At 43.4% G+C, this 27901-nt stretch overlaps 3 protein-coding genes across 6 annotated transcripts in view; 2 read left to right on the top strand and 1 right to left on the bottom strand.

Moving 5' to 3' along the window:
- Positions 1–14492, top strand: part of fryb (furry homolog b (Drosophila)) — a 51329-nt gene extending 36837 nt beyond the window's left edge. The window contains exons 40-67 of one of the 4 annotated variants that reach the window (XM_044370615.1): positions 937–1028; positions 1159–1252; positions 1408–1627; positions 1856–1977; positions 2272–2459; positions 2594–2688; positions 2813–3011; positions 3103–3324; positions 3508–3706; positions 3846–3943; positions 4204–4374; positions 4819–4959; positions 5082–5267; positions 5418–5582; positions 5946–6020; positions 6132–6302; positions 6535–6543; positions 6966–7160; positions 7375–7512; positions 7601–7815; positions 8963–9167; positions 9326–9475; positions 9603–9701; positions 9827–9910; positions 10257–10274; positions 10508–10618; positions 10978–11213; positions 11600–14492. In XM_044370615.1, the coding sequence (XP_044226550.1) occupies positions 937–1028; positions 1159–1252; positions 1408–1627; positions 1856–1977; positions 2272–2459; positions 2594–2688; positions 2813–3011; positions 3103–3324; positions 3508–3706; positions 3846–3943; positions 4204–4374; positions 4819–4959; positions 5082–5267; positions 5418–5582; positions 5946–6020; positions 6132–6302; positions 6535–6543; positions 6966–7160; positions 7375–7512; positions 7601–7815; positions 8963–9167; positions 9326–9475; positions 9603–9701; positions 9827–9910; positions 10257–10274; positions 10508–10618; positions 10978–11213; positions 11600–11858 (4157 nt within the window). In that variant the 3' untranslated portion in view covers positions 11859–14492. Of the gene's footprint in view, positions 1–936; positions 1029–1158; positions 1253–1407; positions 1628–1825; positions 1978–2271; positions 2460–2593; positions 2689–2812; positions 3012–3102; positions 3325–3507; positions 3707–3845; positions 3944–4203; positions 4375–4818; positions 4960–5081; positions 5268–5417; positions 5583–5945; positions 6021–6131; positions 6303–6534; positions 6544–6965; positions 7161–7374; positions 7513–7600; positions 7816–8962; positions 9168–9325; positions 9476–9602; positions 9702–9826; positions 9911–10256; positions 10275–10507; positions 10619–10977; positions 11214–11599 lie in introns of all 4 variants that reach the window. The other 3 variants (XM_044370614.1, XM_044370616.1, XM_044370617.1) reach the window with 3 other exon arrangements.
- A 228-nt stretch (positions 14493–14720) lies between these two features.
- Positions 14721–16525, bottom strand: zar1l (zygote arrest 1-like). Its single transcript, XM_044370613.1, has 4 exons — positions 15920–16525; positions 15718–15810; positions 15542–15616; positions 14721–15176 (listed from the first exon to the last, which is right to left on the bottom strand). Exons 1-4 carry the CDS (start codon positions 16499–16501, stop codon positions 15033–15035), a joined length of 894 nt encoding a protein of 297 aa, XP_044226548.1. The 5' UTR covers positions 16502–16525; the 3' UTR covers positions 14721–15032.
- Positions 16526–18126: 1601 nt separating this feature from the next.
- Positions 18127–27901, top strand: part of pds5b (PDS5 cohesin associated factor B) — a 37310-nt gene continuing 27535 nt past the window's right edge. The window contains exon 1 of the mRNA XM_044370610.1: positions 18127–18232. The gene's annotated coding sequence lies outside the window, so the exon portion shown is untranslated. The remainder of the gene's footprint in view (positions 18233–27901) is intronic.

Below are 27901 nucleotides of genomic sequence, written 5' to 3'. Positions count from 1 at the left end.
GAGCATGTGGTGAATTTAAAGGAACTTGAACTAAAAAGATAAGATCTAAAATCATCTTTCTGTGTCTTTCCAAAGTGGGTGTTAAAACACAAACACACACACAAAAATAATCTTGAGGTGTGTAGGTATTTTTCTGTGACGTCCAATAAGCTCATAGCGTGACAGCTTGAGGTTTTATCTCCATCCCACACAGAGGCGCAGTTCAGGACAGACCGTTCTTTTGTGTCACCGCAGACACAGACATTCCCCAGGGCCTGCATTACGACTTTATTATCTAACATGTGGACACATGCCTAGCCTGTCAGCTGTGCAGAAATATTTTATTACTTACTCTGCATATTCAACATACTTAACCTCAAGTTAAGGCTGCTCATTATCATCAAAGCAGCTGTGTCACTGTGCACATGATGCTGTTGAAGAATTCAATGCTGTTGAAGATGTGTTGTTTTCTGATTTTTTTACTGGTTGTGTATCGGCATAATTGCCTGCATCCAGACCTTTGAAATCCGCCCACTCCACCAAGCCGAGTTGACTGATTCTGTAACGAGTTGACAATTATGTCTGATATCAGGCAATCGGCATAAATGTTCTATTCATAGTAACATGCATACTGTACTTACAAAACAGGAGATACTAGCTATCTGGTTTGGATTTATCATAGCAACCACTGAAGCACATCAAGCTGATGCACTCGTAGACATTTAAGAGACTGTAAACCAACATTTCTGGGTACAGCAACAGTATCTAGCAATATTAAAATGATCTTAATATATCTATATATATATCAAATGTACAAATGTCAGCATCATTACAAGCTAAAATCTAAAAGGTATTTATTTATTTTGCTTTATTATACATCTGCACCTGCCTGTCACTACACAGTATTCTCTGTCTAATCCTGTCCTTGTCTTACTGAATATGTATTTTATTGGCCAGGTCTGGACCACTACAGACCAGAGGTCTATGAACACAGCAAGCGTCTCCTTCTCCACCTTCTCATTGCCCTCTCCTGCAACAACAACTTCCAGGTTAGAGCGGTGTACTTGTTATTTTTGCCATTTTAGCCTGAGTTAAAAGTGGATTCACACTGTGCACCCATCAACAGGGCTTCAGATAAATACCCTAGCCACTGAAGACATCGCCTTTTTGTGTTTACAGGTAATAGCCTCAGTACTGATGCTGACCAGAGAGATCAGTGATAACAAGACTCTCACCATTAAATCCAGCTACCACACAGAGTATCAACAGTCACGTAAGTAGAAAATACACTAATTTAGTGATCCTGTGACATAGGAAAACAGATGAAAACATGTGCTGAAACAATAGAGTACATAACAACATGGTACAGCTGCAGTGTAATATATTAACAGTAGATTTAATTCTGTATACTCTGTATACTGTCATCAGATGCACCTGACTTCCTGCGAGAGTGGCAAGCATCTCCAGTGGTGGATTCCGGACTCAGCTCCACCTCCAATTCTTCCTCTGCCAGTCTGGGTGGCGGCAGCACTGCGGGCAGTGTTGGAAATTTGCCCCTCGTAACACCTGACGACCTGGAGGACCTTGAAGATACGCCCAACGAGAACGACGAGAAGACAAACAAACTTATTGAGTTCCTCTCCACCAGGTACGCAGACCCCCCCGGTGATGTTTCGGGCAGTTCTAGTGGCAGTGCTGCTGGATTTTGTTGTACAAATGTTCAAGTAGGTGTGTGTTTGTGAAGTGCACGGGTGTGTGTGTGTGCGTGCGTGAAAATCTCTCAGTAGTGCACATATTTAAGTGCTTGCGTAACATATATGTGGTGCTACCGGTGGTGGGTATACAGTGCTTGGAGTACTGTGTTGTTGTTGCTCAGAGCGTTTGGGCCGCTGTGGGTGCACGAGGACATCACACCGAAGAACCCCAACTCCAAGAGCACAGAACAGCTCTCCAACTTCCTACGCCATGTCGTCTCTGTCTTCAAGGAGTCCAAGTCGGGTGAGAAACCTCTCATGTTTGTGCCATATTTCTTTCACTGAATAACAAGTAGTATAGGGGCTCACCAACAACCTTATTTTAAAAGTATCACATGTAGTATATGAAGTATATGAAGCAATCCACCAGAATTCCAATCCAACAGATATAGACTGCAAATCTTCTAAACAATGATGTCATTTGTTAAAAGTAATATCCGTAATCTCCAGAAATGCAGTAGTAACTTACTGATGGCAAACCACTGCATGCATGTTTGTGTGTATCTTTATGTGTCTTTGTACCCGTTTGTTTATACAGACTTCCACCTGGAGCAGCAGCTGAGCGATGTGGCCTTACAGACGGCTCTATGCAGCTCCTCACGTCACTATGCTGGACGCTCTTTCCAGATCTTCAGAGCCCTCAAACAGCCAATCAACAACCACGCTGTCTCTGACCTGGTGTCACGCTTGGTTGAGGTGGTGGGAGAACACGGAGATGAGGTGCAGGTAAGAGAGAATAAGATTAAGGACATTTATGAGAGAACTATTCCAGCACTTTACACCCTTAACCTGCTTAACCTGCAACCATGTTGGTGATGATGCGCATGCTTGTTCAATTCAACGACTTGTCTGTGTTTCAGGGCTATGTGATGGAGGTGCTGTTGACCCTGGAGTCAGTGGTGGTGAATCTAGCAGAATGTCTAAAAAACAGTGACCTTATGGCAGCTCTAACCAGGTAGGACTCTGAATTTAGCCAGCGTTTATGTTGATCAAACTCATGTCATTCCTAGTTTTTGATTCCATGGAAACCATACTCAACTATATTCACTTTAATCATTTTTGCTGTGTCTGATTCATAGGACGTCTTCACCAGACTTCGTGACTAGCGACAAACTGATGAACAGAAAGAGCACAGGCCAATTGAACTTCCCGGGCCCGGGATTTGCTGGTCTGTCGTCACAACGCCACCAGCGCTCCTTCTCTGTCCCCAAGAAATTTGGCGAGTGTGGCTACCAGTCGAGTGATCCTCCTCGCAGTGCAACTCTGGATCGCATACAGGCAAGACAGGAAGATTCTTGCTGAGTCATAATGCTTGAGGTGACTCATTGAATACATTACATTTCACTAATATCTTATTTTCAATCTACAGGCCTGCAACAATCACGGCCTTTCGCGAACAGGAAGAACCCCTGGGTCCTGCACATCATCTACCAATCGCATTGATCCCAGCGTTCTCTCGGATCCTGCTCATGTTTCCCATCCTTCATCAATACTGGCCACAGTCTTCTGGGTGGCAGTGTCACTCATGGAGTCAGACTTTGAGTTTGAATATCAGATGTCACTTCGCCTCGTTCACAAGCTCCTATCAAAGGTAGATGAGATTAAACTTACTGATTGTAGAGGGGAAATGTATGTAATTGTAGCAGCTATCAGCACTGTGCAGTATTAGTGATGATTCATGCTATATGACTTTATCTACCTTTAAAAAAATGCATTTCAGGAGGACGCTACTACTTTCCAGCTTCAGTTAAACTAAAAAATCCTTATTTCCCAGGTGCCCTTAGACAGAGCAGAGAACCGCGAACGCCTGGAGAAGCTGCAGGCTCAGCTGAGGTGGAGCGGTTTCTCTGGGATTCAGCAGCTTTTGTTGAAGGGTTTTACCTCCCAGGCCACTTCTGACCTCACCCTGCAGCTCTTCTGCCAACTCACGCCAGTCTCCCGCGTGCCTGTTGTTGACAGCTCACAGTCTATAGGTAGGCACTGGGGATCACAGTAATTCTCATCCTGTATTATTTTATGATCTTTTAAATCTTTGTTAGCTCAGTCACTGACAAAGTCTAGTTTTTATTTATGCCCGGTAGTGTTGAAGTTTAGCCTTCCCTCTCTCTGCAGGTTTCCCTCTAAATGTGCTGTGTCTGCTGCCTCACCTGGTGCAGCACTTTGGCCATCCAACTCAGTTTTGTAAGGAGAGCGCTGAGAGGATCGCACAGGTACCATTCAGTTCTTCTCTTGAGCTTTACTTTAGTAGTTTACTTGAATATCATTTGGTTTATGATAGTTTACTTTTAGGTTAGGGCACACTTTATTAGACATTAAAGCAAGCTTGTCAGAAAAACAGCCATGAGAAATAAACGTGCAGAAAAGATGCAAAGTTGAATGCTTGAGGTGAGATGAAAAGCCCAAGGGGCTTATAAAAACATCACATTCTGCCTCTTCCTCTCTCTCTCATCGTTTTATTTCCCTCCCTCAGGTGTGTTTGGTGGAGAAGAACACAAAACTGTCCCATTTGGCCCATGTGATGACTCTCTATAAGACACGTTCCTACACACGGGACCCTTTCTCTTGGGTCAGTGTGGTTTGCCGCTACCTTCACGAGGCTTTCTCTGACATCACACTCAACATGGTCACCTATATGGCTGAGGTACGTGCTGATGAATATGATGCATTATGCATACCTTATTTTTAGGTTTACATAATTAGCTTTCCCCGAGGGTTGCTACAAGAATACACAACCAAATATTTGGCTCATTGCATTTTAGGATATCAAATTTAGATTTTAGATAGTTAGGATGCAAGTTAAGAATGTTTTCATGATATATGCCGTAATCTTGTAGTTTGAAAGCTTAAAACAAAATCAAGGAAAGCACTTCAAGTGGTCCATTTGTCCATTCATGTGTATAGTTCATATTGATATTTTGCTGAAAGATGGCAATGTTCAGTCATCTGGCAGTTGGTTAAAGGATGATGCAATCACCTTTAGTCTAGTATAACTTTTGTAACTTTACATCGATTGACATTTACAAGCAAGGCAAATTTTGTGGCTGCATGCTTTGTCGCTCACTGACTGTCACTCTCTATCTCCTAGCTGCTGGATAAGGGCCTTCCCAGTATGCAGCAATCTCTCCTCCAGATCATCTACTGTCTGCTCAGCCACATGGACCTGACCGCTGTACAAGTGAAACAGTTCAATGCTGATGTCACAAAAACCATTGAGAAGTTTGTCCAGGTAAGTGTCCTACAGTACTTTGTGCAAGCTTAAGCTTATTCCACTGCTACTCTGTGTGTTATTATGTGATATAAAGTGTGCACTACTGTGTCTCTTATGCTGTATGACATGTGACTTGACAGACAATACACTGGAAGGACGCCTTAAACATCTTGAAGCTGGTGGTATCGCGCTCTGCCAGCCTAGTCCATCCGGTGTACGGCCACACGCAGGGTGACCTTTCCAACCTGGAGGTCAGCAGGGTGTGGGACGGTTCAGCCAAGGCTCTGCCTGGTAAAACACTGGACTTCACTTTTGACATCTCTGAGGTGAGGAAGAAACTGTTGCTGAAGCTCTTTAGGGTGCCCACCATCCACCTACAGTACAATACTTTTTAGAGATAAGATGTCATAAATGTTTGTGATATTCAAACCATTCAAACATTTACATGTGGGCCCGCCTCTCGTTTTCCTTGACAGACCCCAGTGATTGGGCGTCGGTTTGACGAGCTCCAGGGTTCAGGGGGTAGAGAGGGGAAGGCCAGAGCCATGGCTGTAACCCGCAGTACTTCCTCCACCTCCTCTGGATCCAACTCCAACACCATCCTGGTTCCTGTCAGCTGGAGGCGACCACAGTCATCTCAGGTAGAGTTAGACCCTACCATTAAGGTAGGCATCAAACTATTTGATCTGTCACAATTTTAGTACATTTGTTGTAATATTATGGCAACCAAAAATACCTCTACTTGATATATCCAATGACATACGGGCTCACAACCCTCTTTGTTTTGACATCAAAGTCCTCTGCAGATACTTGCCCTAGTTGAATAGCATTTACAATAGTTTTGTATATATGTAACTGTCAACTGATTTATGGTTATTTGATCTTCTGAAGCAATTAAAAATGAACAAGCCAAGTAAAAGGAAATTTGACAACAGACAACTGAGTTTATGTCAATTCCCTCTTGGATTAATACTCTTTTATTTCTCGCTGTCTTTCTCGTGTAGAAAAGAACCAGAGAGAAGCTGGTGAATGTTCTGTCTCTTTGTGGACAAGAAGTTGGACTCACCAAGAACCCATCTGTAAGCTTGTTTACGCTAACTGTAATGTCCGCTTGTTTATGGTGAACAAATTTATTCAAACATCATTCATTAAATCATTCATTAAATACCTTTTTTGTTCCTTCTCATCAGGTGATCTTCTCATCATGCGGTGACCTGGACATGATGGAGGTGCGAGAGAGCGGTGTGTCATCAGAGGAGGGCGGAACCAGAGAAGACACGCTGGATGACACCGCCAGCGAGCAGCAATTCAGGGTTTTCCGAGACTTTGACTTCCTGGATGTAGAGCTGGAGGACGGAGAGGTGAGATGTGCAGAAGGAGTTTATTGTTTCACTGCTGTTGGAGTAAAATATTGTCAGTTACTGATTTATAGCACTCTCTTTCTCCTTCCCTTTTACCTTTAACACAAGTTTCATTTTATCCACCTGTCTTTCTTCAACATCAATATATTTGAAACGTATTTCTCTGTCTCTCCTCCTTGTCTCTCTCTCTGTCTAACTCTCTGTGTCTCTCTCTCTCCCCCTCGCTGCCTAGGAGCTCCAGGTAAGGTCTCTCACACTTAGCACTTACATTAGCTTTTATCAGAGCTGTGGTGTTGCTGGCTTCTTTTTTTCCGACTAAAAAAAAAACAAACAAAAAAACAGGAATATCGTGCTTCATTTTGCTCTCACAGCTTGGTTGCAGAACAACATATCTGACAATTTCGCTGTCTGGCATAATGGAGATAAATGATATTGTAAAATGTTTATGTGATAAAGATAATCATATTGAATGCAAACCGCCTTTCCAGCATATTTTTATGCCATGAATAACAGTTCATTTTGCATCTTATGCTTGTCATCAGACGCTCTTAGACAGCAACCATTCATTATTGTGACATGAGTGTTCTTCTCACAGCAGTGAAATTCACTGCTACCATTGTCTCGGCGCTCGTCTTCCAATGTTTATGTGTGTGTTTTATCTAGGGTGAGACTGTCGATAACTTTAATTGGGGTGTGCGTCGGCGATCGCTGGACAGCACAGAGCTGGGTGACCTGTTGGAGGAGAGCCAGCATTCAGGCAGCACTCCCAGTCTGGGTCACGAGGATCCTCACGATTCAGACGAGTCCTCAGAGGAAGAGGAGTCTTCAACTAGCCAGAGCCTCTCTCACTCTCAGCTTGTGCGTAGCATTAACTGTTGGATCAGTACAACATTAACATCCACTACAGCCTGAAAACCTTTCAATTGAGAAAATTGTTGTAATTACCTAATTTGACAGAATAAGTCAATCAAAATTTAAAATCCTATTCTCTCCGTGTGTGTGTGTGTGTGTGTGTGTGTATGTACACATACAATTGTAACGGTGGTGTCCCTGGTTTGACTTCCTGTTCCAGACTAACCCCTCTCCATCAGAGGAGACCAATCACACTGATTCTCTATCTACTTCTTGTGACACATCCGTTGACCCACAATCTCTCAATGCCACCACGCCGGGCCAGGGAGCACTCCATGATGATCACAGTGGCCTACATGTGAGGAATAATACACATAAACATACAAATACATATTTCTACAGATATATCCGTTACCAGCTGTAACTTATCATCCCTGTCCCCTCAGATGAGGGTGTGCGGTGAAGATGAGGACACTCAGGCCCAGGATGACGAACTGTCACTGAGCACAAATGAGCTCCCACACGGCTCAGACTGTGGTGAGAGCTTCACCCTTGAGTTGCCGGGGCAACCTCAGGATCAGCTGGCCAATCTGGACCACAGGCTCAACGCAGACTACTGCCAACCACCGCTGGACTTTCTAGACCCCAACTGTCTGCCCAGGTGAATGTGACAGAACAGGAAACCTTTTATCAACTGGCAGATTGAGTGACAATTTAAACCTGCGCTAAATTGCACTCAAACACTTATTTTAATCTGTTTGGAAAACCATAATGTTTGTGTAGACAGTGTAAGGCTGACAATAGGCTGAAACCTTGAAGCAACTAGATCACTAAATAGAAACAGTGCTACATACATGGGTAATATAAGGTTGCATGTAAATTCACAGTATTTGTCAACCCCCTACATGCTGTATATGATGTCATATCCCTGCTTGTTAGAGTAAGTGTATGAATTAGGCATGGGATGATATGAAAACTTCAAAATAATTCCAAAATAATTGCGATTAACATTGTTATCCCGATAATCATCAAAATATGTTTAAAACTCTTAAAAATGGCACTAAAACATACTGGAATCACTTTACCTTACATTTTGTTAAGAAACAAATATTTTTATTGTATCATAGGACACAAATCTTATTTTGTGAACATAATTTTTTAGTGAAAAACAAACAAGGACAGATTCAGACTCTTGTCAACACCCAGCAGGTAATCACAATGAAAAAATCTACTTATCAACCTGATATCCAAGCATTCACATTCCAAGCCTTCAGCCATGGTGAGGAATGACTGGAAAGACGTGGGCTCCCCCTTGTGGAAAATAGCAATTCAAAATAAATCAGGGAACCACTAGGACTACATTAGTGAGCTACACAGCTTTTTCAAGTCACTCATGAGGATATTCATGCTCATGTGAGGATATTCACAATTATCCCAATAATGGAAATTCACAATTAAATTATCTTGAGTGTTTCTATCCAGATATAAGATAAAACCTTATACCCTCCCACCCGTAGTCTGAATATTCTTTTTCTTTATTGCTGCAGTTTGTGTTTGTCATATATTGTGTATTGTGTATGAGGTGTCTGCCCCCTGTAACTCATATATTTGATTAGCTCTGAAAAACAACTTCATACAAACACTACCAGATAACCACATCTACATGGCACAGAATCTATGACATTATCCACCTCATATTTTCCCATGAGAAAGCCGGGCACTTGATTTTGATATAAAAACCTTTTTTTTGTGAAGGTATCAAAACCTTGTTTTGTGCCCCCATTTCTTTCCCATTTCCATGGCGACAGCTTACGTGATGATGTAGATGACTTGGAAGACCTTGGTTTTCCTCCTCCTCCCTCTCCATTTTTCTCCGCCATCTTGGCAGCATTCCAACCCACAGTGTGTGACGATGCTGAGGAGGCGTGGCGTTGTCATATCAACCAGCTTGTGACAGACTCAGATGGGTCCTGTGCTGTCTACACTTTCCAAGTCTTCTCATCTCTCTTTAAGGTAAATCACAGAATGTTTTCTTGAACTCATTTCTGCTTGTGACTTTTTTTCTCTGTATTCATTATTTAAGCATCAAACAACAGCTTATACCCAGTAGGATTTACATGCATGTGTGTGCAACAGTACAATAATTCCTCAACCTTTTTTCCCATTCCCAGAACATCCAGGGTAAATTCTGCACCCTGACGACTGATGTTGCCACTTACCTCGGAGAGGGCCTAAGGGGCATCGGATCAAAGTTTCTCAGATCCTCACAGATGCTAACCACATGTTCAGATTGTCCAACAATCTACATTGATGCCGACACTGTGAGTATTGCTGCCAGAAGTACAGTAATTGACTCGGGGAGAGCTGTCATTGATTATGTTGATTGAATTGCCTTGATAGTCTGGACTCATTTTTTCACCTCCTCCTTCTTCTTGTCGATCTTTCCAGATCATGTCTTATGGTCTGCTTGAAAAGATGAAGTTCAGTGCGCTGGAGCTGCAGGAGTATCTGGATACCTACAACACCAAAGAGGAGGCTGCTGTATCGGTAACTCAACCTATATATGTTATTGAGTTAATTATTTAAATGATGTTTTTCTTTCATACAAATATGTGACTAACAAAATATTCATCAACCCTCCTCTTTTTCACTTCTTCTTTTTTGTCCTTCAGTGGCTGAGGAACTGTAAGGACACATTTCCCAGGTGCCCCGGTGACAGTGTGGTTACCTGCCAGCCTGGAGACTCAGAAGAAAAGGTACGGGCAACTTGCTTACATGTTATTTACTGAGGTCCAGAGTTTACAGGCAAACACACTGAACATCTGGGTAACTTCTTCATCCGTGCTTTCATATCTTTGACTCTCTACAATTTTGTCACACTGAAATGTTTGCTCTCTTTGCACGTTTTCTGTGTTACCTTTCTTACCCTAGCCAAAAAGGACTAATTTGAATTTGAAGTGGCTGGGTTTTTATACACTGTTCACTAATTCACAGTAGCTTGACTGTGTATATTCGTGGTTTATACTGTGCTGCGCATGTGTTTGACGCTTTGTCTTCCTCTCACCTCACTCTGATGCCCTAACATGCTCTCTCGCTGTCTAGCAAATGGAGTCTCTTGCAGTAAGTTCTCTTAAAAGTTTCTTCACTTCACTGTCTTAGATCCCTTTTTTAATAAACTTCTTAATTTACTTTGCACGAGATAATCAGTTAGTCATGTTATTGTGTGTTTGTGTTCCTCTGCATGTGTGTGTATGTGTGGTGTGTACCATTGAGAATTTGTGACTGTACCATAGTGTCAGTGTGTCTTCTGCTACTGATGAATCTGACTTTGTTTCTTCATTAATGTCTTCTAGCAACTGGAGCTTTGTCAGAGGCTCTACAAGCTGCACTTCCAGCTTCTTCTACTCTTTCAGTCCTACTGCTCGCTCATTGGTCAAGTTCATGCCATCAGCTCTGTGCCTGAGGTAAGAGGTTTGACTGTTGCTTGTGAAAAATGCGATGCTTTCACAGTCATTGTGATTGATAGCAACAAAAGCCTAACCAATACTTGATTTTTAGGTCAATACCAATGTTTGGGAGTTAAAAAATTGTATATATTCACCAACATTTTTTTTACAAACAAGCCTCAAATTTTGTTATTTTCAAAAAAAAAAGGTCTGTGATCTTTACTAAATGTTTTAAAATGCCACTGACCTGAACAAAACATTGGTAAAATAAATCTTTAATATTGAATTTAGTATTATAAATGTTTCATCTGTGATTACATAAAAGCTCTCATACATGCATGCACTCAACCACCGTCTGTTTCCCTCCCACCTAATAGCTGCTGAACATGTCTCGAGAGCTTACCGACCTGAAGACCAGCCTGCAGGCGGCGGAGGCAGCTGTTGCCAGCGACCTGGAACACAAACACTTGGCCCACACTCATGCGCACGCCAGTCAGGTGGCAGCCATGGTTGTGCCCAGCTTCCCCACCTCTGAGGCAGCAGTGAAGGCCATACTGGAGTGCCTTAAAAACCATGAGTTCACCAAAGCTGTCCGCTACATCCAGGAGTGCAGGTGAGTAACGTTTCTGTCTATAAAGCTGCATGCTACACTAGATAAAGATTACCAGATGTCACTGTTACTGCTTCCTTCAGAATTTTATTCTTAGTAGGACGGGAAAGAGTCTGAAACATCAGTGGTGTGTTTGTTAAAATAAACTGTTGCTTCATACTCTATAGCTGCAACACTGACTGCTGTTATCAGAAATCAATAAAGTCCAATACTGTACCTAATCAAAAACAAGTGTATGATTCTTATCCAACATACATCACTATGACATCACCACCTCTTCTTGCTCTCCTCTTCAGAAGACACACATGTACAACATACAGTATTTTCTCTCTTTATATCCACCTGTCACACTGACATCGGTACAACTGCTCTTATTTATCTTGTTTCAGGAGGCAATGGCCCAACGGAGTGTTTGGTGGCAGCTCAGAGAGCGAGGTCCAGACACTCCTCAATGTCTACTTTCGCCATCAGACACTGGGCCAGACGGGCACCATTGCTCTGGTCGGTTCCCGCCAGGACCTCAGCCTGATCTGCTCCAAGCTGCTGGAGCTCAACGGGGAGATCCGCGACATGATCCGCCGCGCCCAGGGTTACCGGGTCGTCACAACCTACCTCCCCGACTCCAGCGCGTCCGGGACCAGTCTCTGACAGGACCTCAGGAGCCCCCCGCCCCCTCCTTCCCCACCCTTACCTCCCCTGCCGCTACAGCCTGCGACCCCTCCAAAACCACCTCCACATCCTTCTCTGCAGCTGAACCATACGCCATCTCAGTCTGCTCTTACAGAGGAGGCCCAGCACCCACATACATGGCCGCTGCCTCCTCCTGTCTGTCTGCTTCCCCGGCTGCAGAGCTCCAGACATATTCCTGGCTACCACCCTGCACAACACTAGCACCCGAACCATATTCACACCATGACCCGAACCTTTCTCTGCTCTCCTCATCCTCATCCACTGCAGATTTCGATACCTCTTTGCTTGATTTTCCCAAACCCCCAAACCTGTTCTCATCACACAGCTGCTCGGACACACCAGGCCAACAAGATTTTACATTGCCGCTCACACAAGAGCCGGGCAGGAGTTATCTTGATGAGAACACTAGCGTTTATTATCCCTTCAGAGGACACTCATCGCATAGTTCACCACTGTTACATTTACACAGCAACAAACACCCAAGATCATCTGTTACATCTAACACGCTCCCCACCGTAGCCTCAGAACCCACCCTGCTTACATACTCTGACACAAACGCATCACCCATTGCCCCTCAGGGCTCCCATCTCCCCCATTTCCCCCGTTCTCCATACAAACACTCAAGCCAATCCCCAATTCTACACCCAGGCCACGATATGGTCTTAACCCATGGCCCTGCACGCTCTTCCTCCCTCCTCCCCCTTCCTCCGCCTCCCCCACCCTGTCCCACCAGCCCAGGAGAGGCTGCAGCATGGGGTTGTTGTTGCTCCTTCGGTGGAGCTGCTACACCCTTATCTCGCTACCTGGGGAAGGTGGGGCACGCCGCCCTGCCCCTACTGAAAGTAGGGGGGCTCCTGAATGATGAACCGTCAGACGTCCAAACCTGAGACATTAAACTTTTTCCATGCCAGAGGACTTTTAGAGCTTAACCCTCTGTGAAGTTGAGACAGAAATACCCGAAAAAACGTACACTTACAGAACAGTGACCGATATCCCAGACATGATGGGATGTGTCACTGAATCCACTGGACACTACAGATTGCTGCCTGCTGTTAAAGATGACCTGATGTGATTATATCCGAGCGCCAGCTTCGCTTTATGGCTATACGTTGTAAAATTGATGTGCTCCTAATTTAAGTTCTGCTTGATGGTCATCATTCAGCATTTGATCTGCTCTGCACATGAGGACCTGTGAAAGCTCTTAGCTCGGATTTCTAACTTGCTTCCCAGAGGAAGCAAAGAACTGATTGAACTTACTGACTGTTGCTGCCTCCTTCAGGAAGGACCTAGTTTGCTGGTTGTATCACCAGAGACTGTGAGGAAACTACCCGTGACATCACTGGTCAAGTTTTCGCTATTGCACTAAACGGAGTTTTGATATTAGATTTTTAAAAATGTTACAGAAAAGGAGGTTATGTTACTGTTTGTTTTGTTACCGTGAGAGAAAAGGCTGTCACTTTCACTGAGAAGGAAAAGCCAAAAGCCGGGGTAACTTTTCTCTCCTTATTGTGTCTACTGTTTTGAGACCTCCTCTGGAGGAAACTGTGCAATGCATGACCCAGTTGAATGCTTTCTACTGTACTAGCATCCCTTTTGCGCCCTAAAAAGTCTGACCTCTCCAGACCGACTGAAAAGACTGATCGACAAAGAGCGGATGCAGGATATTTAAGCGTAATTCCTTATGCTGCCCTTTGTCTGTTTATATTCTGTATCAGTGAACAAGCTTGTCTTCTGACTACTGTTGTAAACATCGGTAGACTAATCATGCCATTATCTGTGCACGTCGTACACTCCTCTGTGGCTAGTTGTTAGCATCATTAGTGGGTGTATACACTGTATAATTCTCACTGTCCTACACTGTAACACGTTGACCTTATGCGTTCACATGCCAAGAGGATGGTGCATGTATACACACGAATATTTTGTCTCTGTCTGTATACTGTTAATAGTTATGGGCACACAACCATTGTAGCATATGTTTGTGTGTGGTTTGTAGTTACCTTACACGTAAGGGAAATGCTGACATTCAGCACTCATTGATGTTCAAAACAAAACCTGTGCTACTACTGAAGTCGAACACTTCCTGTCGTCAGCCCTTTTTTTGTGACACCCCACACTCCGTTTCCCCTCTAGCAGTTACTTGCCCCTTTGCTGTACAAATCTTTTTCCTATTTATATCTGATCCGCCATAAAGCAACACTCATTCGACTTAGGTTTTATATTGATGTTTGTTCTCCTAAATCAAACTGCCATGCATGCATCTTCTGTGTACTGTATGGAGTGTCTGAAATATTTATTAACAGAATCATATTTTATCTGAAAGATATGTTTGTATGAGGTACAAAAGGGAGCTTTAAGCTCATGCGGGTATGTTTTTGGTTTTTTTTTTTTCTTTGTTTGTTTGTTTTTCCTGTGTGTGGGAGAACGTGTGTGTGTGCATGCCAAACAAGAAATTGCACATTTTTAAAGCTTTTTAGATGAAGACTGTAGTTGTTTTTTTTCCACCTTGTAAATACTTTTACAGCCTTTGTGAAGTTGTTTTGAGTTGATGCTCTGTACAAGTTGGTGTCAAAGTAAAACATATCAAAATTGTTTTTCCTCTGGATTTCATTTTGCAGCCCTTCACATCACATTTTTCCATTTTAAAGTAGAGCTGCAATGATTAGTTGACAGAAAATTAATCGCCAACTATTTTAATTGTTTTGAGCCATTTTCAAGAAAAAAAAAAAAGGGTCTAAATTCTGATTCCAGATTCTCAAATGTGAATATTTTCTGGTTTATTTAGTTTTCTATGATAGTAAACTAATGTACAAAAATATCTCAGGTTTTAAGATGCAATGTTTATTTCTTTTACAAAAATAATTTCATGTTAAGTTAAGCACCAGGATTAATGGAGGGAAACAAAGACAGCCTTTTAGAGAAGTTGCTTCAAATAAACGACCAAATCAGAGATTCAGCTACTTGCTGCTGGGAGAATAGGTGAATCTCTTCAAGTCAGTTACTTGATGTAACTCCACTTGTGACATGTACAAGAACTATACGTCTGCTGGCATGGCCTCAACTTCGAAGACGAGCCTATAGATCTACATGAAGAGTGGGTGATTCCAGACCAGAGCAAACATGCAGGGCGCCTCAGACGATGTATTTGAAGCTGTAGGTGGCGTCACAGGACAGCCTCATGCCCTTGCAACGACAACACAGGTCCTGGCGGTGAGGCCTCCTCATGTTGATGTGTCTCTGCTTCTTCTCACAGCTGCAACAAGTCTGAGAGCAGCCCTGAAACAGATGGGAGGCGGAAGAAAGAGACAGGAAAGTGAATGAAAGCGGTGAGAGAAGCAAGAGCAGAACAAGTCAATCTGGGTATTTATGACCCCTGTTGAAGGAAGGTTTTAAGAAACTGAAACATCTTTACGAGACTTGATCCAGTTTATATGAGAACTAACATAATCATGCACTTCTAACAAGTTTCAACCATCAGGGACATGTGCAAAGCACCAAATCACACTGCAATATAAAATGAAAAATCAAGATTCTCCACACAGCACCTTTGAGGCTTGTTATGAAGTGGAGTTCAATACTAAATCCAAAGTGTTCAAATGATATTACAACATTTCATCTTTGAGCAAGACAAGAAAATGTACCTTGCAGAGGATGGACTCCACTCTGTAGGGGTTAAACCCCACCTGACACTTCCGGCAGAGCTGCTTGTAGTACACCTGACGAGATTATTTTGGCATTCTTAATAAGAGTACAGACTTTGCCAGACACAAATCAGTCCATGTTAAGCCATATGTTGCAGTAAATAACAGACAACTACCTTGCTGGTTCCAGAGATGCACCATACATAAGCACTCTCCCACCGGATGTTGCACTTTTTGCAGTGGAAAAAGCCATATCTCTGCTCCAGGAACTGATGAAAATGACATTTTCAGTGATCATTTGTGCGCAGACATGATGAGGGTAGATAGTGAATGGAAAACATGTATGCTATCATCAAATTCCCAAACACAGGAACTCACCTGAAAGTTGGAGCCCTTTGAAGACCGCTGGGAAGCGGTCCTGAAGTCCTTCACTGTGTCCTCGCCGCTTTGATCCGTATCCTTGTCAGACTCCGCATGTTCAGCGTCTTCGGCCTCTTCCTCACTTTCACCATCGTCGCAGAGTTTCTTGAGGGGGATCCTGCGGTCAAACACCGGCGAGTAGATGGAAACGGGCCTCAGGAAGCGCAGGTTGCTCACTGGCGGTGTGCTGTACGGCGCCTTCCCGTCCTGATTGAACAGATCAGGGCTCTTGGGAGACTTCGAGGGCACTGATTGATCCCCTTCCAGGCAGAACAGCGTTTTGGGACCCAGCGAACACTGGACGATTTGATCCACTTTGGCATTTACTTGCACGCCGCACTCTTTTGTGTTTGCTTTTTTGGCTGGAGCTGGCAAACTGGGGTTGACTTGGGACAGGATGGCCTTGCAAAGCTCGAGGTAGTTGAGGCCTTGGGGGGTCATGAACCGGCCCTCTCTCTTTCCCCAGCCGCCGCCGCCGCCGCCCTGAGCCGGGGGAGCGCAGACGTTGTACGGTGGAAACGTGGGCAGGAACCCCTCCATCCTGGAGCCATGAAACCAGTCCAAGAGCTCCCGCTGTGATTTATAAGTAATTACATGTGGTCATAGTTGCAGTCTTGCAGCACTAATTGGTTAATTGATAACAGGGGCGCGCATGCGGACTCTATTCCGGGTGCTATATAGCCTACAAAAATATTTAACATCATGGAAAGAGACTTCAGCTACAAGTTTAAAAAAAAAAAAAATCTGTATTAAATATTGTGTCCTCATATATTACACATTCAGAGGCAATTCAGAGAGAATTGCTGTGAAATGTTATGATATAATTAGAGATTAAAGTAATTTAATTTAATTTAAAGGCTTTTAATAAGATGCTCTGTGTTATTTTAATGTGCTGGCACCAGGCTGCTTCATCTAAAAATAACATAATAGAGTGCACGGCAACCAAATATTATATTGAATTCAGTTACCCAAACTCTCATTCAGCAGCAAAATTTCAATGTATCAATGCCTTTCTAATTTTCTGCAGTATTAATGGTTTAGATTTGTAAGGTGCAAAACTGAAACATTATATTGGAGCTCCCCCTATAGCTCATGTTGGCCAGAGACCCATCATATAGCCAAGGCAGGGGAAGCCCCTGATCTTTGAGGCATGTGTTAGTTGGATGTTCTGTAAACCATTTTAACAAGGTCTTTGTGGTAGTTTGAAGTCGTGGATTTTTAAGGAGAGTCAGTGAAAGCAGTAAACCCCCCGAAAAATAGCAAGTGTAATCAAATTAAATGAGCCTATGGGCTAAAATAAATGAGGAACATATGTTCTATCATGGAAAAGTGTCATGATATGAGTAAATAAATAAACAGGCCTAGGAAATGGAAAATGAATGGCTCCATAGAAGTCTAAAATGTGTCTAAGACTAAGGTTTCATAAATACAGGCGCCCAACTTGATGAAAAGCCTTAATAGGCAGTGACACCTTTTAAAATGAATTGCACTATTCAGAAGCAGTAAATGTGAGGAAATATGAATATCAGCCAAATGACAACATTATGTTTTATTAAGACTGTCTCATTTATGAGATCATTTTTGCACCCTCATTTGAAACACGTCTGTTGCTTCGTTCAAGTGCTGTCGGGAATACTGAGTTTTCAATTTCAAAGCGGACGAACACAGCAAGGCAGTAAAGGCAACTTACTGTCAAAATGATACTAATGCAAGATTCTCTGTACTCTCTGTAAACACTATTATGTCCCTATTTCAGTGTCTGTTCAACTTTTAGCCGTGTCTTACTTTTGCAACTTTGCAGATAAATATTTAAAACCCAAACTAGGGCCATTTATTTTCTCCTTAGTTTGCCCCATCACGTCATTCCTCATTGCTGGATGTAAAAATAACAATTTAATAGAAGGGAACTAATATTTTATTTAGAGGGCGTTTTCTTTTATATCAAACCGGTAATATTGCAACACAAATTACTTTCCGAGCAGCACTGGGTAAACAAAACCCTCTTTATATACAACAAAATGTGTGTTTGGGTATTGAATAATGTCGAAAATGGTGAATTAGTAATCGTTTACATGAAGTAAAAGGACTCTACGAGCAGCACTTGAAGGGCCCATTAGGTCTACATGGACTCAGTCTATAGGTGGCGCTGCGCACTCACTGATGGTTTGAACCCATGGGCACTGAATCTATACATATTGGCGCCATTTTGGAGCTAGGAGGGGGAAGAGAGCTGCAGAGGAGGACACGATTGATCACAATTCACCCTAACAGGTAAGAAATTGCATAAATAAGCAAGCCGTTTTGATTGAAATGTTGCAATATTTCCAGGGGCTGCTGCGAATAATGAGATATGACCCGGGATGTGTCCGCGGAGTAGCCGGGTTTCCAGCGGGAACAGGGGGCGCGCAGCCCGCCTTGCTCGCCTGTGTTCTCGGCAGCCGTGTCCGATTCACAGCGCTGGTTGACCTGGTCCTGCGGCGCTAAATGGTTAGCTAGTGAAATACTAGCCCGTTTTCTAGACTTAATGTCCCGGCAGCATGAGCAAACTATGACTCGACGTGGTTGTATGACTGGGGTCGGGGTATCGATAACGATATAACGGTAGTTAGCCGGGTGTTTTGTTCGGTGCAACGTTAGTATCTGTCCGCCCTCTGTCACTGAGATTGCTGTTGCTAACGCGTTAGCTCGGCGACGCTAGCTGGCCAGCGAGCTAACGGCAGCTAACTAGATTAGCCGCGGTCCACATTACAGCAACAAGGCAGTCCGGCTATACTACAGTCCCTGGCCTTCACATGCTGCTGTATCATAACAATAAGCACCCCTGCTCATAAAATGTTTTCTTTCTATCTTCAAGCTAACGTTAACGCTACGTTGTAAATCATTTCAACCTAATAGTAACCCGGTGGCTGCTCCGATGCTAGAAATGATTTTTGTGGTGGACTTTTGGGATTGCAGAGACATTGTTTCGTAGCGTAAATGGTTTATTTAGTGGTCGATCGGTTACATAATCGATACATATAGAGGAATACACTACCTTTTATGTTGAGAACTTAAGTGTGATAAGTGAAAGCAGCACACCTGGTCTCGTGCACACGTATTGTTGTTATTATTATTGCAAACAACAAAAGGCTTTAAGCGATAAAGGAGCGGCTGTACAAAAAATAACCCAAAGACAAAGATAGGAGTTATTTCAAGGAGTGCACGTTATTTCATGAATGCACCTCCAGGGTGCTGCAGTGCATTTGTTTTGACAACTGTCAGCCTGTGATAATTGAATGGTGTCATCATCAACGTTGCGGATTGGTCAATGCATCACAGGTTGTAAGAGGTCTTTGAATTATCTCATCATATTGCCATGAAATAAGTGTTTTGGTTATAATACAGTTGTTTTGGGGGAGGTTTGTTCTCGTAGCACACTTCCAATCGGTACGTTTCAAGACAAGTTTCCTATAAAGTCAAGTTGGATTTTTTTTTTAATGTATCAATCAGGTTTATTGCCAAGTAGGTTTGCACATACAGCGAATTTGTTGGTGTTGTTGTGACAGTAAAATATATATATGTATATATATATGTATATGCAAAATTAAGTAATCCTAGATAATATAAAAATGTGTAAAATATACTCTAAGTGAGAAGAGCTGCTGCAGATTTAAATATTAAATGGAAGAGAATGAAATGAAATGTACAAAATATTGACCAGGAGTGACACAGTTATGCAGTGTGCAAATGATGATGATGATAAGTTGTTTAGTTGTGTTAATGTAACAGAACTAAACAGTTGTGCTACATTAGTTGTGTTGTGTTGTAATACGCCAGTTGTGTTAATGTAACACGCCACATTAGATCAGAGGTCACAAATAAGATGTGCAAATACAAGATTATGGGTTTTTTACATTAATATAATGTGTAATGTCCACGGGAGGGATCGAGTCTTTGTCAGTGGGGGTCCTGGCCCTTGCTGATGAGGCCAACTGCAAATGGGAAGAAACTGTTCTTGTGGCATGAGGTTTTGGTCTTGACAGACCTCAGCCTCTTGCCTGGGGGGAGCGTTTCAAAACGTTTATGTCTGGGCTGGGAGGGGTGGACCATGATCTTTCCTGTTCGCCTCAACATGCTGGAGGCATGCAGGTCCTGGAGGGACGGCAGGTTGCACCCAATCACCTTCTCAGCACAGCTGATGATACGCGGCAGGCTGCCTATGTCCTTGGCAGTTGCAGCAGCATAGATGGTGAAAGAGGAGGTAAGGATGGACTCAATGATGTCGGTGTAGAAGTGCACCATCATTGATTTTGGCAGGTTGAACTTCTTCAGCTGCTGCAGAAATTACATCCTCTGCCGAGCTTTTTTTGGTGAGGCCACTGATGTTCAGCTCCTACTTGAGGTTGTGACTGATGATTGTTTCCAGGAAGCGGAAGGACTCCACAGTGTCGACGGGGGAGTCACACAGGGTGATGGGGGTGGATAGGGCTGCATTCCTTCTGAAATCCACAAACATCTCCACTGTCAAGTTGTTTTGTCTGCGCCAAGTCACCAGATGGTCAGTCTTCCACCTGTAGGTGGTCTCATCCCCACCAGAGATGAGCCCAATGAGGGTAGTGTCATCCACACACTTCATGAGCTTGACGGTCTGATGACTGGAGGTGCAGCTGTTGGTGCACAGGAAGAAGAGTAGAGGGGAAAGGACACAGCCTTGAGCGGGAACTGGTGCTGGTGGTCATAGACTGTAAAAAAAAAAAAATGCATGTAGCGACCGTTACATCATCCAATGGTTTGTGGACTCTCATTTTGAAGCCTCAAGTTTGTCATTTGACTGTTGCCATCTTGGATTTTAGAGCTACAAGTGACCATATTTGGATGAGAGGGTAGACCTAATTTTAATGCTAGGTGCTAGCTTGATTAGCACTCTGCATTTCCAGTCTATGGTCAATTGTGATAATGCTAATGCTAATTTTCACAAGCGAAAAACAGGCTTAAAACCATTAAGCCAAAATGTTCCTACTGGGAAAAAATGGAACATCTGACTCCTTGGAGGGTCTTCTAGTACAACCGAACACTGAATAAGACTTTTTAAGGCAACGAAAATGTTAGTTAACTTTCATGAACTGAAAACACACTGAAATAGTGACGGCTATGGCTACGCCTCTATTCTGTGAATATGGGGTTATGCCAACCAACCAATGTTGTCACTGTGGTAGCGACTTGTCAATCACAACATAGCCACGCCCCAAAGCATACCTATGCTGTATTAAAGAAGACTTGAAACTAGCGATTGAGACCATAAACTCATTAGGAAACAGTTTACTGAGGTAATAAATCAAGTGAGAAATAGTGTCATTTTCTCATAAACTTCCATACAATCAGACTTCTTTTTGGAGGCACTGGAGTTGCCCCCTGATGGCCATTAGAGAGAACGCAGGTTTAAGTCACTTACGCGTGGGCTTCACTTTTCAGACCTCGAGCTACCCACTTGTCTGGGAGTCAGAGACATGTTCCCCATCGTCACGTGCTGCTTCCTGTCAGACAGGAAGTCGGTGATCCACCTGCAGGTGGAGTCAGGCACATGCACCTGTTTGTTCTGTAGGTGAACTGCAAGGGGTCCAGGAGTTGGTCCGTGATGGTTTTAAGGTGGGACAGTGCAAGGTGCTCAAAAGACGTTATTATCACAGAAGTCAGGGGACGGGTCGGTAGTTGTTAAGTTCTGTGGTCCTTGGTTTTTTGGGGATAGGGATGATGGTGAAGGTCTTGAGGCAGGCTGGTATGTGGCATGTCTCCAGTGAGGTGTTAAAAATGTCTGTGAACACTGGAGATAGCTGATAGGCACAGTGCTTCAGGGTGGAGGGAGAGACAGTCTGGTCCAGCTGCTTTATAGTGGCTCTGTGTCTTGAACAGCCTGTTAACGTCCCTCTCCAGGATGATGAGAGTCGTCATTGTGGTAGGAGAGGAGGGGGCCCCTGAGGTGGGCAGTTGTGGAGAGGCCCGGGCCCCTGTTGAGGTGGCGGAGGAGGAGCTGGTGGATGGCGTCACGGGGGATGGTGTCCGGACTGTCCCATTGTCTTTCAAATCAACAGTAGAACTCATTCAGGTCTCGGCCAGGAACAAGTCATTAGTGGAGTGAGGGGCTTTCAGCTTGTAGTTGGTGTGTGTATTGATTTATGGTAACATTATCAGATAAAATTTCATCCTGAATCACTTTGCAGCAGTTCTGGTCAGAGTTGGTTTTGGTAATTTGTCTGTCGCCCTTTTTAGATGTAATGCAGGTTATAGCCCTTCATAGGGCCGTTGCAGTAGCTGCAATATTGCAGTACCGCAGTGGATGGCAAGCAACTGCCACAACCGTGCTATGTTCACGTTTTTTCTTTTTTTATGAGACTAGACCCTTCTTGTTTTACACTTCAGTCTGTGTTCATTGAATGTTTTTGGGGCTCCTCTGGTCTGGTCTGTCTCTGGCGGCTCCCACGGTCTGGTCTGGCAGCTTGGGAGGATCCCACCAGCCGCACGCAGTGTCACGCACACTAAGCGCCAGCTATCTGGCACCTAGCCCTCATAACAAAGCCAGGCTTGGGGTGAGCTGACTGGGGGTTGGTGCTGATGTTCGGTAGTTAAAAACACGTCTGTATGAACATTTTGACTTGGTTATATGTTTAAACTCTCCCGGGTCACCACACAGCCAAGCAGGCTGCCATTTAAACTGCGAGGTCAAGTAGTTTTCCACCAATCATACAGTCTCTAAAGGCATGTCCAGCCAGACTCCATTCATAAATCCCAGGTTTAAGGGGACTTGGCTGTAGGCCAACATTGTTTCCTGCACAACACAATTTAACGTGTTTTCTCCGTGTTCATCAGATACTGCTGCTCCATTCGGCTGACTTAATCAGACTAACATACATTGAATTTCACAAAAAAAGGCATTAATACCGCATAGACCGCATACCACGCTTTTGAGCCACCCTGGATCTTCCTTCACTGCGACAGCCTAAGCCCTTCAACTTTATTTTTTCCGACTCAAAGGAAAACTGAGCAAAATTATGTATGGTCAAATTCTTGCTCTACAAAGCCACAATGGTAGCCTTAAGTATTTTCTCTGTGGTGGTTGGCCTGTGTTGAATGGATGCAGAAGAGGAAACATTCCTGCACTCACTGCCCACTGCATAATAACCGTAGACATGTGATTCAGCAGTGTTGTCTGTTTGTGGATAAAATGTCTTATGGTTCCCTTTGCAGTGTGGCTTCTTCGGAGGTTTGCTCCAACATCGTAGTCTCATTCTCATACCCTTTGGACTTATTTCAAACCCCCCTTCTCTGCTTCATTGTTGTTCCTGGCCGACCTTCTTAGAGTTAGAGCCTCCATTCAGAAAATTTTGTCAAGAGCTTTTATTGTCACATGCACAGCAACACAGTGGGTGGCAACATTGAAGGCAGTGAAATTTGGCTTCTTTGAGCTCAAGTTCCAATTAGAGTATATAATATTTACAATGATTTTTTTTTAAAAAAGGAGAGAGAGAGAAGAGAAAGACAAGAGAGAAATGAAAAAATACACAAATATACCTTATATTGCACATTGGTGCGCAAGTGTGGTATTGCACATAAGTGATAAATTAGGTTTCCATCTGGGGAAAACTTAACTCTTCTCCCGTTTGGCCTCCCTCACTTTGTGTTTGTGTGGTGCCCATATGGAGGTCGTTGAGTTCACCATTACAGCCAGCTGCCGTCCAGTCTTCTCTGTTTGCAGACGGATACTCTCTTCTCCTTGATCGCCCACAGGGTTAAAACCAAGGATGACTGTGTCAAGGTTCGATTTTAGGTTAGAAGGAGTGCTCTGAGTCTTCATATTTGTGCTGGCAGCTGTGTTAAAGGGCTACAGCGGTGACAGCAGAAGCAGCAGAAGATAGAAAACCATCAGTGAGGGAGGGGGGGGATAAATGTGTTTGACTGTGATAAACAAGTAATGAGAGTTGAAAGCAGCCCATGTTCAAGAGGTTTAGCATAGGGTAAAGCTTGCCTGTGTGAAATTATTTGCTGCCGCCTCTTATTCAAAGTGAGATATTCCCTAGTGGATGGTATTCAGACAGTCCCCCCCCCCCCCCCCCCCCCCCACTCTCTCCCGTTGAGAAATACTCTACCGTGATTGGCAGAGCTCTTAGTGTGTCAGCGTGGTAGACTAAGAGAGGGATGGACTCATCTTTGGCAGCAGCTGTGGGGTGGAAAAGAAGGTCAGAATCGAGCAATTTGGCAGGCTGCCAGTGTCCAGTGTGTGTGCATTTGGCTTTGTTATGGCGTGCGTGCATGTGTTTATAAAAGCTGAAGTACAGCTGCAGAAAATTGTTTGGTCGCAATTCAAAACTCAGTATTGCAGTCTGGCCTCTGAATCAAACCCAGCGAGCGCTTTTGTCAGACTGTGCAGATCTACTGACCCACACTGTTTCATAATAATCAATTCTCCTTCAGTTAGAAAAGCAACATAAATTGTGAGAAATCACAAACAGAACAGTAGTTATGGAAGAAAAGTTATCTGTCTGTTCATTTTAAGGCTTTTAGTACCAGTGTGTATGCAGTGCCTTCACTAGGATAGTAGTTTTGCCAAGTCCCCTGGGAGAGATGGTTTTTGGGGAATTAAACATGGAGCAAGTACTTTTTTTGTCCAGTATAGGGATGGGAATTGAAAAGATTATATTGATACCAATGCCATTATTGATTCTGCTTATTGGTCCAATTCTTTATCAACTCCCTTATTGATTCCTGATCATGTTCCTGTTTGGGGGAAAAAGGTAGGCCTACACAGGTTTTCAGCATCATCAAAACTGTTTTATTATTTCTGAGTCTGAACACAGTGAAACAAGCGTAAAAAAAAAGGCGTTCATGTTAATCAGATGTTCAAGAGCTCCACTGTTTAACCGCTGTTTAATTTGGAACCGGTTCTCGACTCCCATCCTGAGGCAGCAGACTGGAGCAAGTGATTCTACTCAGAAGGGATTGTTTGGAGATCAACCCAACTTCCCTCAGTAACCCAGTACTGCCCCCTACTGTCTACGCTGCCCTCTAGAAACAGGAGAAGGACATTCAGGCTACACAGCACACCCCGACTCTGAAAGCCCAAACAGAATACTGCCTACAGGGCAGTGCCTTCAGTGTAGGTTACGGCAAGACCAGCAACTACACACAACCTCAATGTGTGACCACCATGTCTGCTTAATTATATTTGAACATGTTAAAATAAATTACAATGCTCCTTTTCTTAAAAATATAACAAAATATAACAAACATATAAAACTGGCAATTCCTCTTTAGAAAAATAGGCTTGTATGCCTAGTAATATTTGAATAAATAATTATACTCCTTTTCACAAGGGAATAAGCTTGAACCAAATGTAAAACTGGCACATAAAGTCAACAATTCTTCTGCAGAAAAATGAGCATGTCTGATTTCTTTGGGAGGATCCTAGATCTCTCTGGGCTAATGGTGTCTCCAGCTGTGGAGAACACCCTCTCAGATGGGGTGGAGGATGCCTGAACACACAAATAGGTTTCTGAGAACAGGGGCAGTGTGTCTCTCTTCTGCCACCACCAGAGAGTAGGGTCAGCTGATACAGGGGTGGGAGGCAGGCCTCTGTAGAGCTGGACTTGTTGCTCCACTCTCTCACTGATGGACTGGATTGTCTGTTGGATTGTCTGCTGTAGCTTTGCGGTCTTCCACTGCAAACAGTTCCTCCAAGGCTGTCTTGTGTTGCTTTAAGGGTGGAGTCTGAAAATAAATAGACCATAGCCAAGTGGTTTAGTCTAATGGTTTGACTGAAGTTTCATATTTCAATGCATGCCATATGATCATCATAATGAACTGAGCTTACATAGTCTTCTTCTTCTCCTTCTCCGCCTCTTCTTCTTCATCACACTGTCTCCATGTCTCTTGCTCTGATTGTTTGAGAAGAAACTGATCATGTAAGTACCAGGCATGGAACCAAAGAAAAGGTATCGCAATAGAAATGTGCCACAATCAAAAGGATTGTCAGTCAAATACTTCTTCTGCCACTGCGGTATTTGCTGCTACTGCTGCTGAGCTCAAACTGTCCCAGATGGCATCCTTATCCATTTTTAACTTGAATTTCGAGTCCATCACTGCGGCTTCTTCCAGGAATGTCTGGTCTTCATCATCCTTAATTTAAAAAAAGGAAAAAGGAAGACACATCCATGTTAAACAATCTGGGAAAAATGTGACTGCCTGTGAGCTCCTTTTAGCGTCTGTGATATATCTGCCATGTTCATGGTGATTGAATAAATGTCGGTACACACGTTACAGTACCTGGTAACGTGTGGAGAGATCGGTCCAAATCTTCACCTTGATGTTCTTTGTGTCCGGAGTCCTCCACCTGGACTGAGTAATGGCCCTCCAACTTCCGCAGAATGGGAAGAATCTGACCACAGGCTGGACTTATGCCACTTGAGAGGCAGCAAGAGCAGCAGTCTGCAAACCAGAAGCCTTTCCCTGCCACAGGAACCTGGAGCATTTAACTACTTCCTTTCCTGGGCCAGGTGCACCTCATTGAGGACTGGGTGGAGATGTGCAGCATTGACACTCCTCTGCCTTTCTGAAGTCATCAGTGTCCATTTTTCCCACCAGTCTGTAATAGTAAATAATTATATTTCATAAGCAAATTAACACAATCCTCCATAGGATGGCTTTACTAATCCACAAAGTTTTAAATAAGCCATATTGAAATAGTCACATAATCCCCCCCTTACTTGTCCTTCTCAGTCAGCTTCCTTAGCTATGAGTCCATGACTGCAGCCTGAATGGTCGCTCGAAGAATCTCCCAATCATCAAATAGAGGGAAATCCACCATGTCTTCACATCTAGAATGAGCGTGTGCTGGGGCAGGTCTGAAAAGCAAAGTTAAAAGGCACATCTGTATGAGCCCATCACACATAACAATAAATGTTGCATAATCATCATTAGTTTATCATTTATAATCTTTTCATTTATCACCATGTGTTAATTGTATATTAGAATCCAATGAAAGTAGTATTGAATGTATTCTTACTGAGGAGTCACTGCTTCTTTGTGAGGACAGTTTTTGCTATGAAGGATATCTTCATCCATACAACCACTGTGCGTGTTCTTGCAGCCCAGTTGGAAACAGCGTTGCACTTGTGAATTTTCTGCTACATACTGTACTTTTTATCCAGAAGAAATAGCACAGTTTATGTCTGCCTTAAGCTGTACATCAATTGACACAAAACTAACCTCTAGGCAAGCAAGAAACCGAAACGAAATTCTGGTTCTTCTACTGTTGAGAAAGGGTGCAAACCTTTCACTACAAGTTTTGTGACTGCACCGTAACACTCGTTCACCCTTCCTTCACTCATTTTCCCTCTCTGTGCAGCAAGCGTGAAAGGGTTTTGATGGGCGAGTCGAGCTGGCTGTAGCCTGAGAGCTAGCTGTAGCAACAGTCTGTCTGTCATCATCTAACATGGATGAAATAAGAGAATATTTGGACAGCATTTGTTTTCTTAGTCAAACAAAAAATCTGCTAAGCCTGCCTGCATGGCGCTAATGTTATTATAACAGGATATTTACGGACGTGCTGCTCAGTTGGGAAGCAGTGGCACTCATACGTACCATGTATGTGTCAAATACATAGCATTCTTGCAATTTAAATCCATGTTGCATAGAAAGATGTTTCAGCATATTGCTTGTTTTCAACCTTTACTTGAAATTATTATTTTACAGACATTACAACTAGCACTGTTGTCGTCTTTCTTCATGGAATGAAGCCACGCTTTGAACCGTTTCTTCCTCTCTGCCAAAAGGAATTGATAAGCTCTTAGAACCGGTTCTCAACTGAAATCGGTTCTCAATTCCCATTCCTAGTCCAGTAGCCACAAATGCTGGTGCATTCCACATAGGGCTTGGCGATATGGCCAAAAATCACATCTCCAAACCTAATTT

Source organism: Thunnus albacares, chromosome 13 (assembly GCF_914725855.1).
Source record: "Thunnus albacares chromosome 13, fThuAlb1.1, whole genome shotgun sequence".
Taxonomy (NCBI): Eukaryota; Metazoa; Chordata; class Actinopteri; order Scombriformes; family Scombridae; genus Thunnus; species Thunnus albacares.
The sequence above is the reverse complement of the archived record's forward strand: the minus strand, read 5'-3'. Positions and strand labels throughout refer to the sequence as shown.

Bases quoted from the DNA above. Each gene is read 5' to 3' on its own strand.
- zar1l (XM_044370613.1), bottom strand. From the start codon at position 16,501: ATGGAGGGGTTCCTGCCCACGTTTCCACCGTACAACGTCTGCGCTCCC. The intron at 15,811-15,919 runs GTGAGTTCCTGT...CATTTTCATCAG, and splicing joins CAAAGGGCTCCAACTTTCAG to TTCCTGGAGCAGAGATATGG. The intron at 15,177-15,541 runs GTACATTTTCTT...CATCTGTTTCAG, and splicing joins TGGAGTCCATCCTCTGCAAG to GGCTGCTCTCAGACTTGTTG.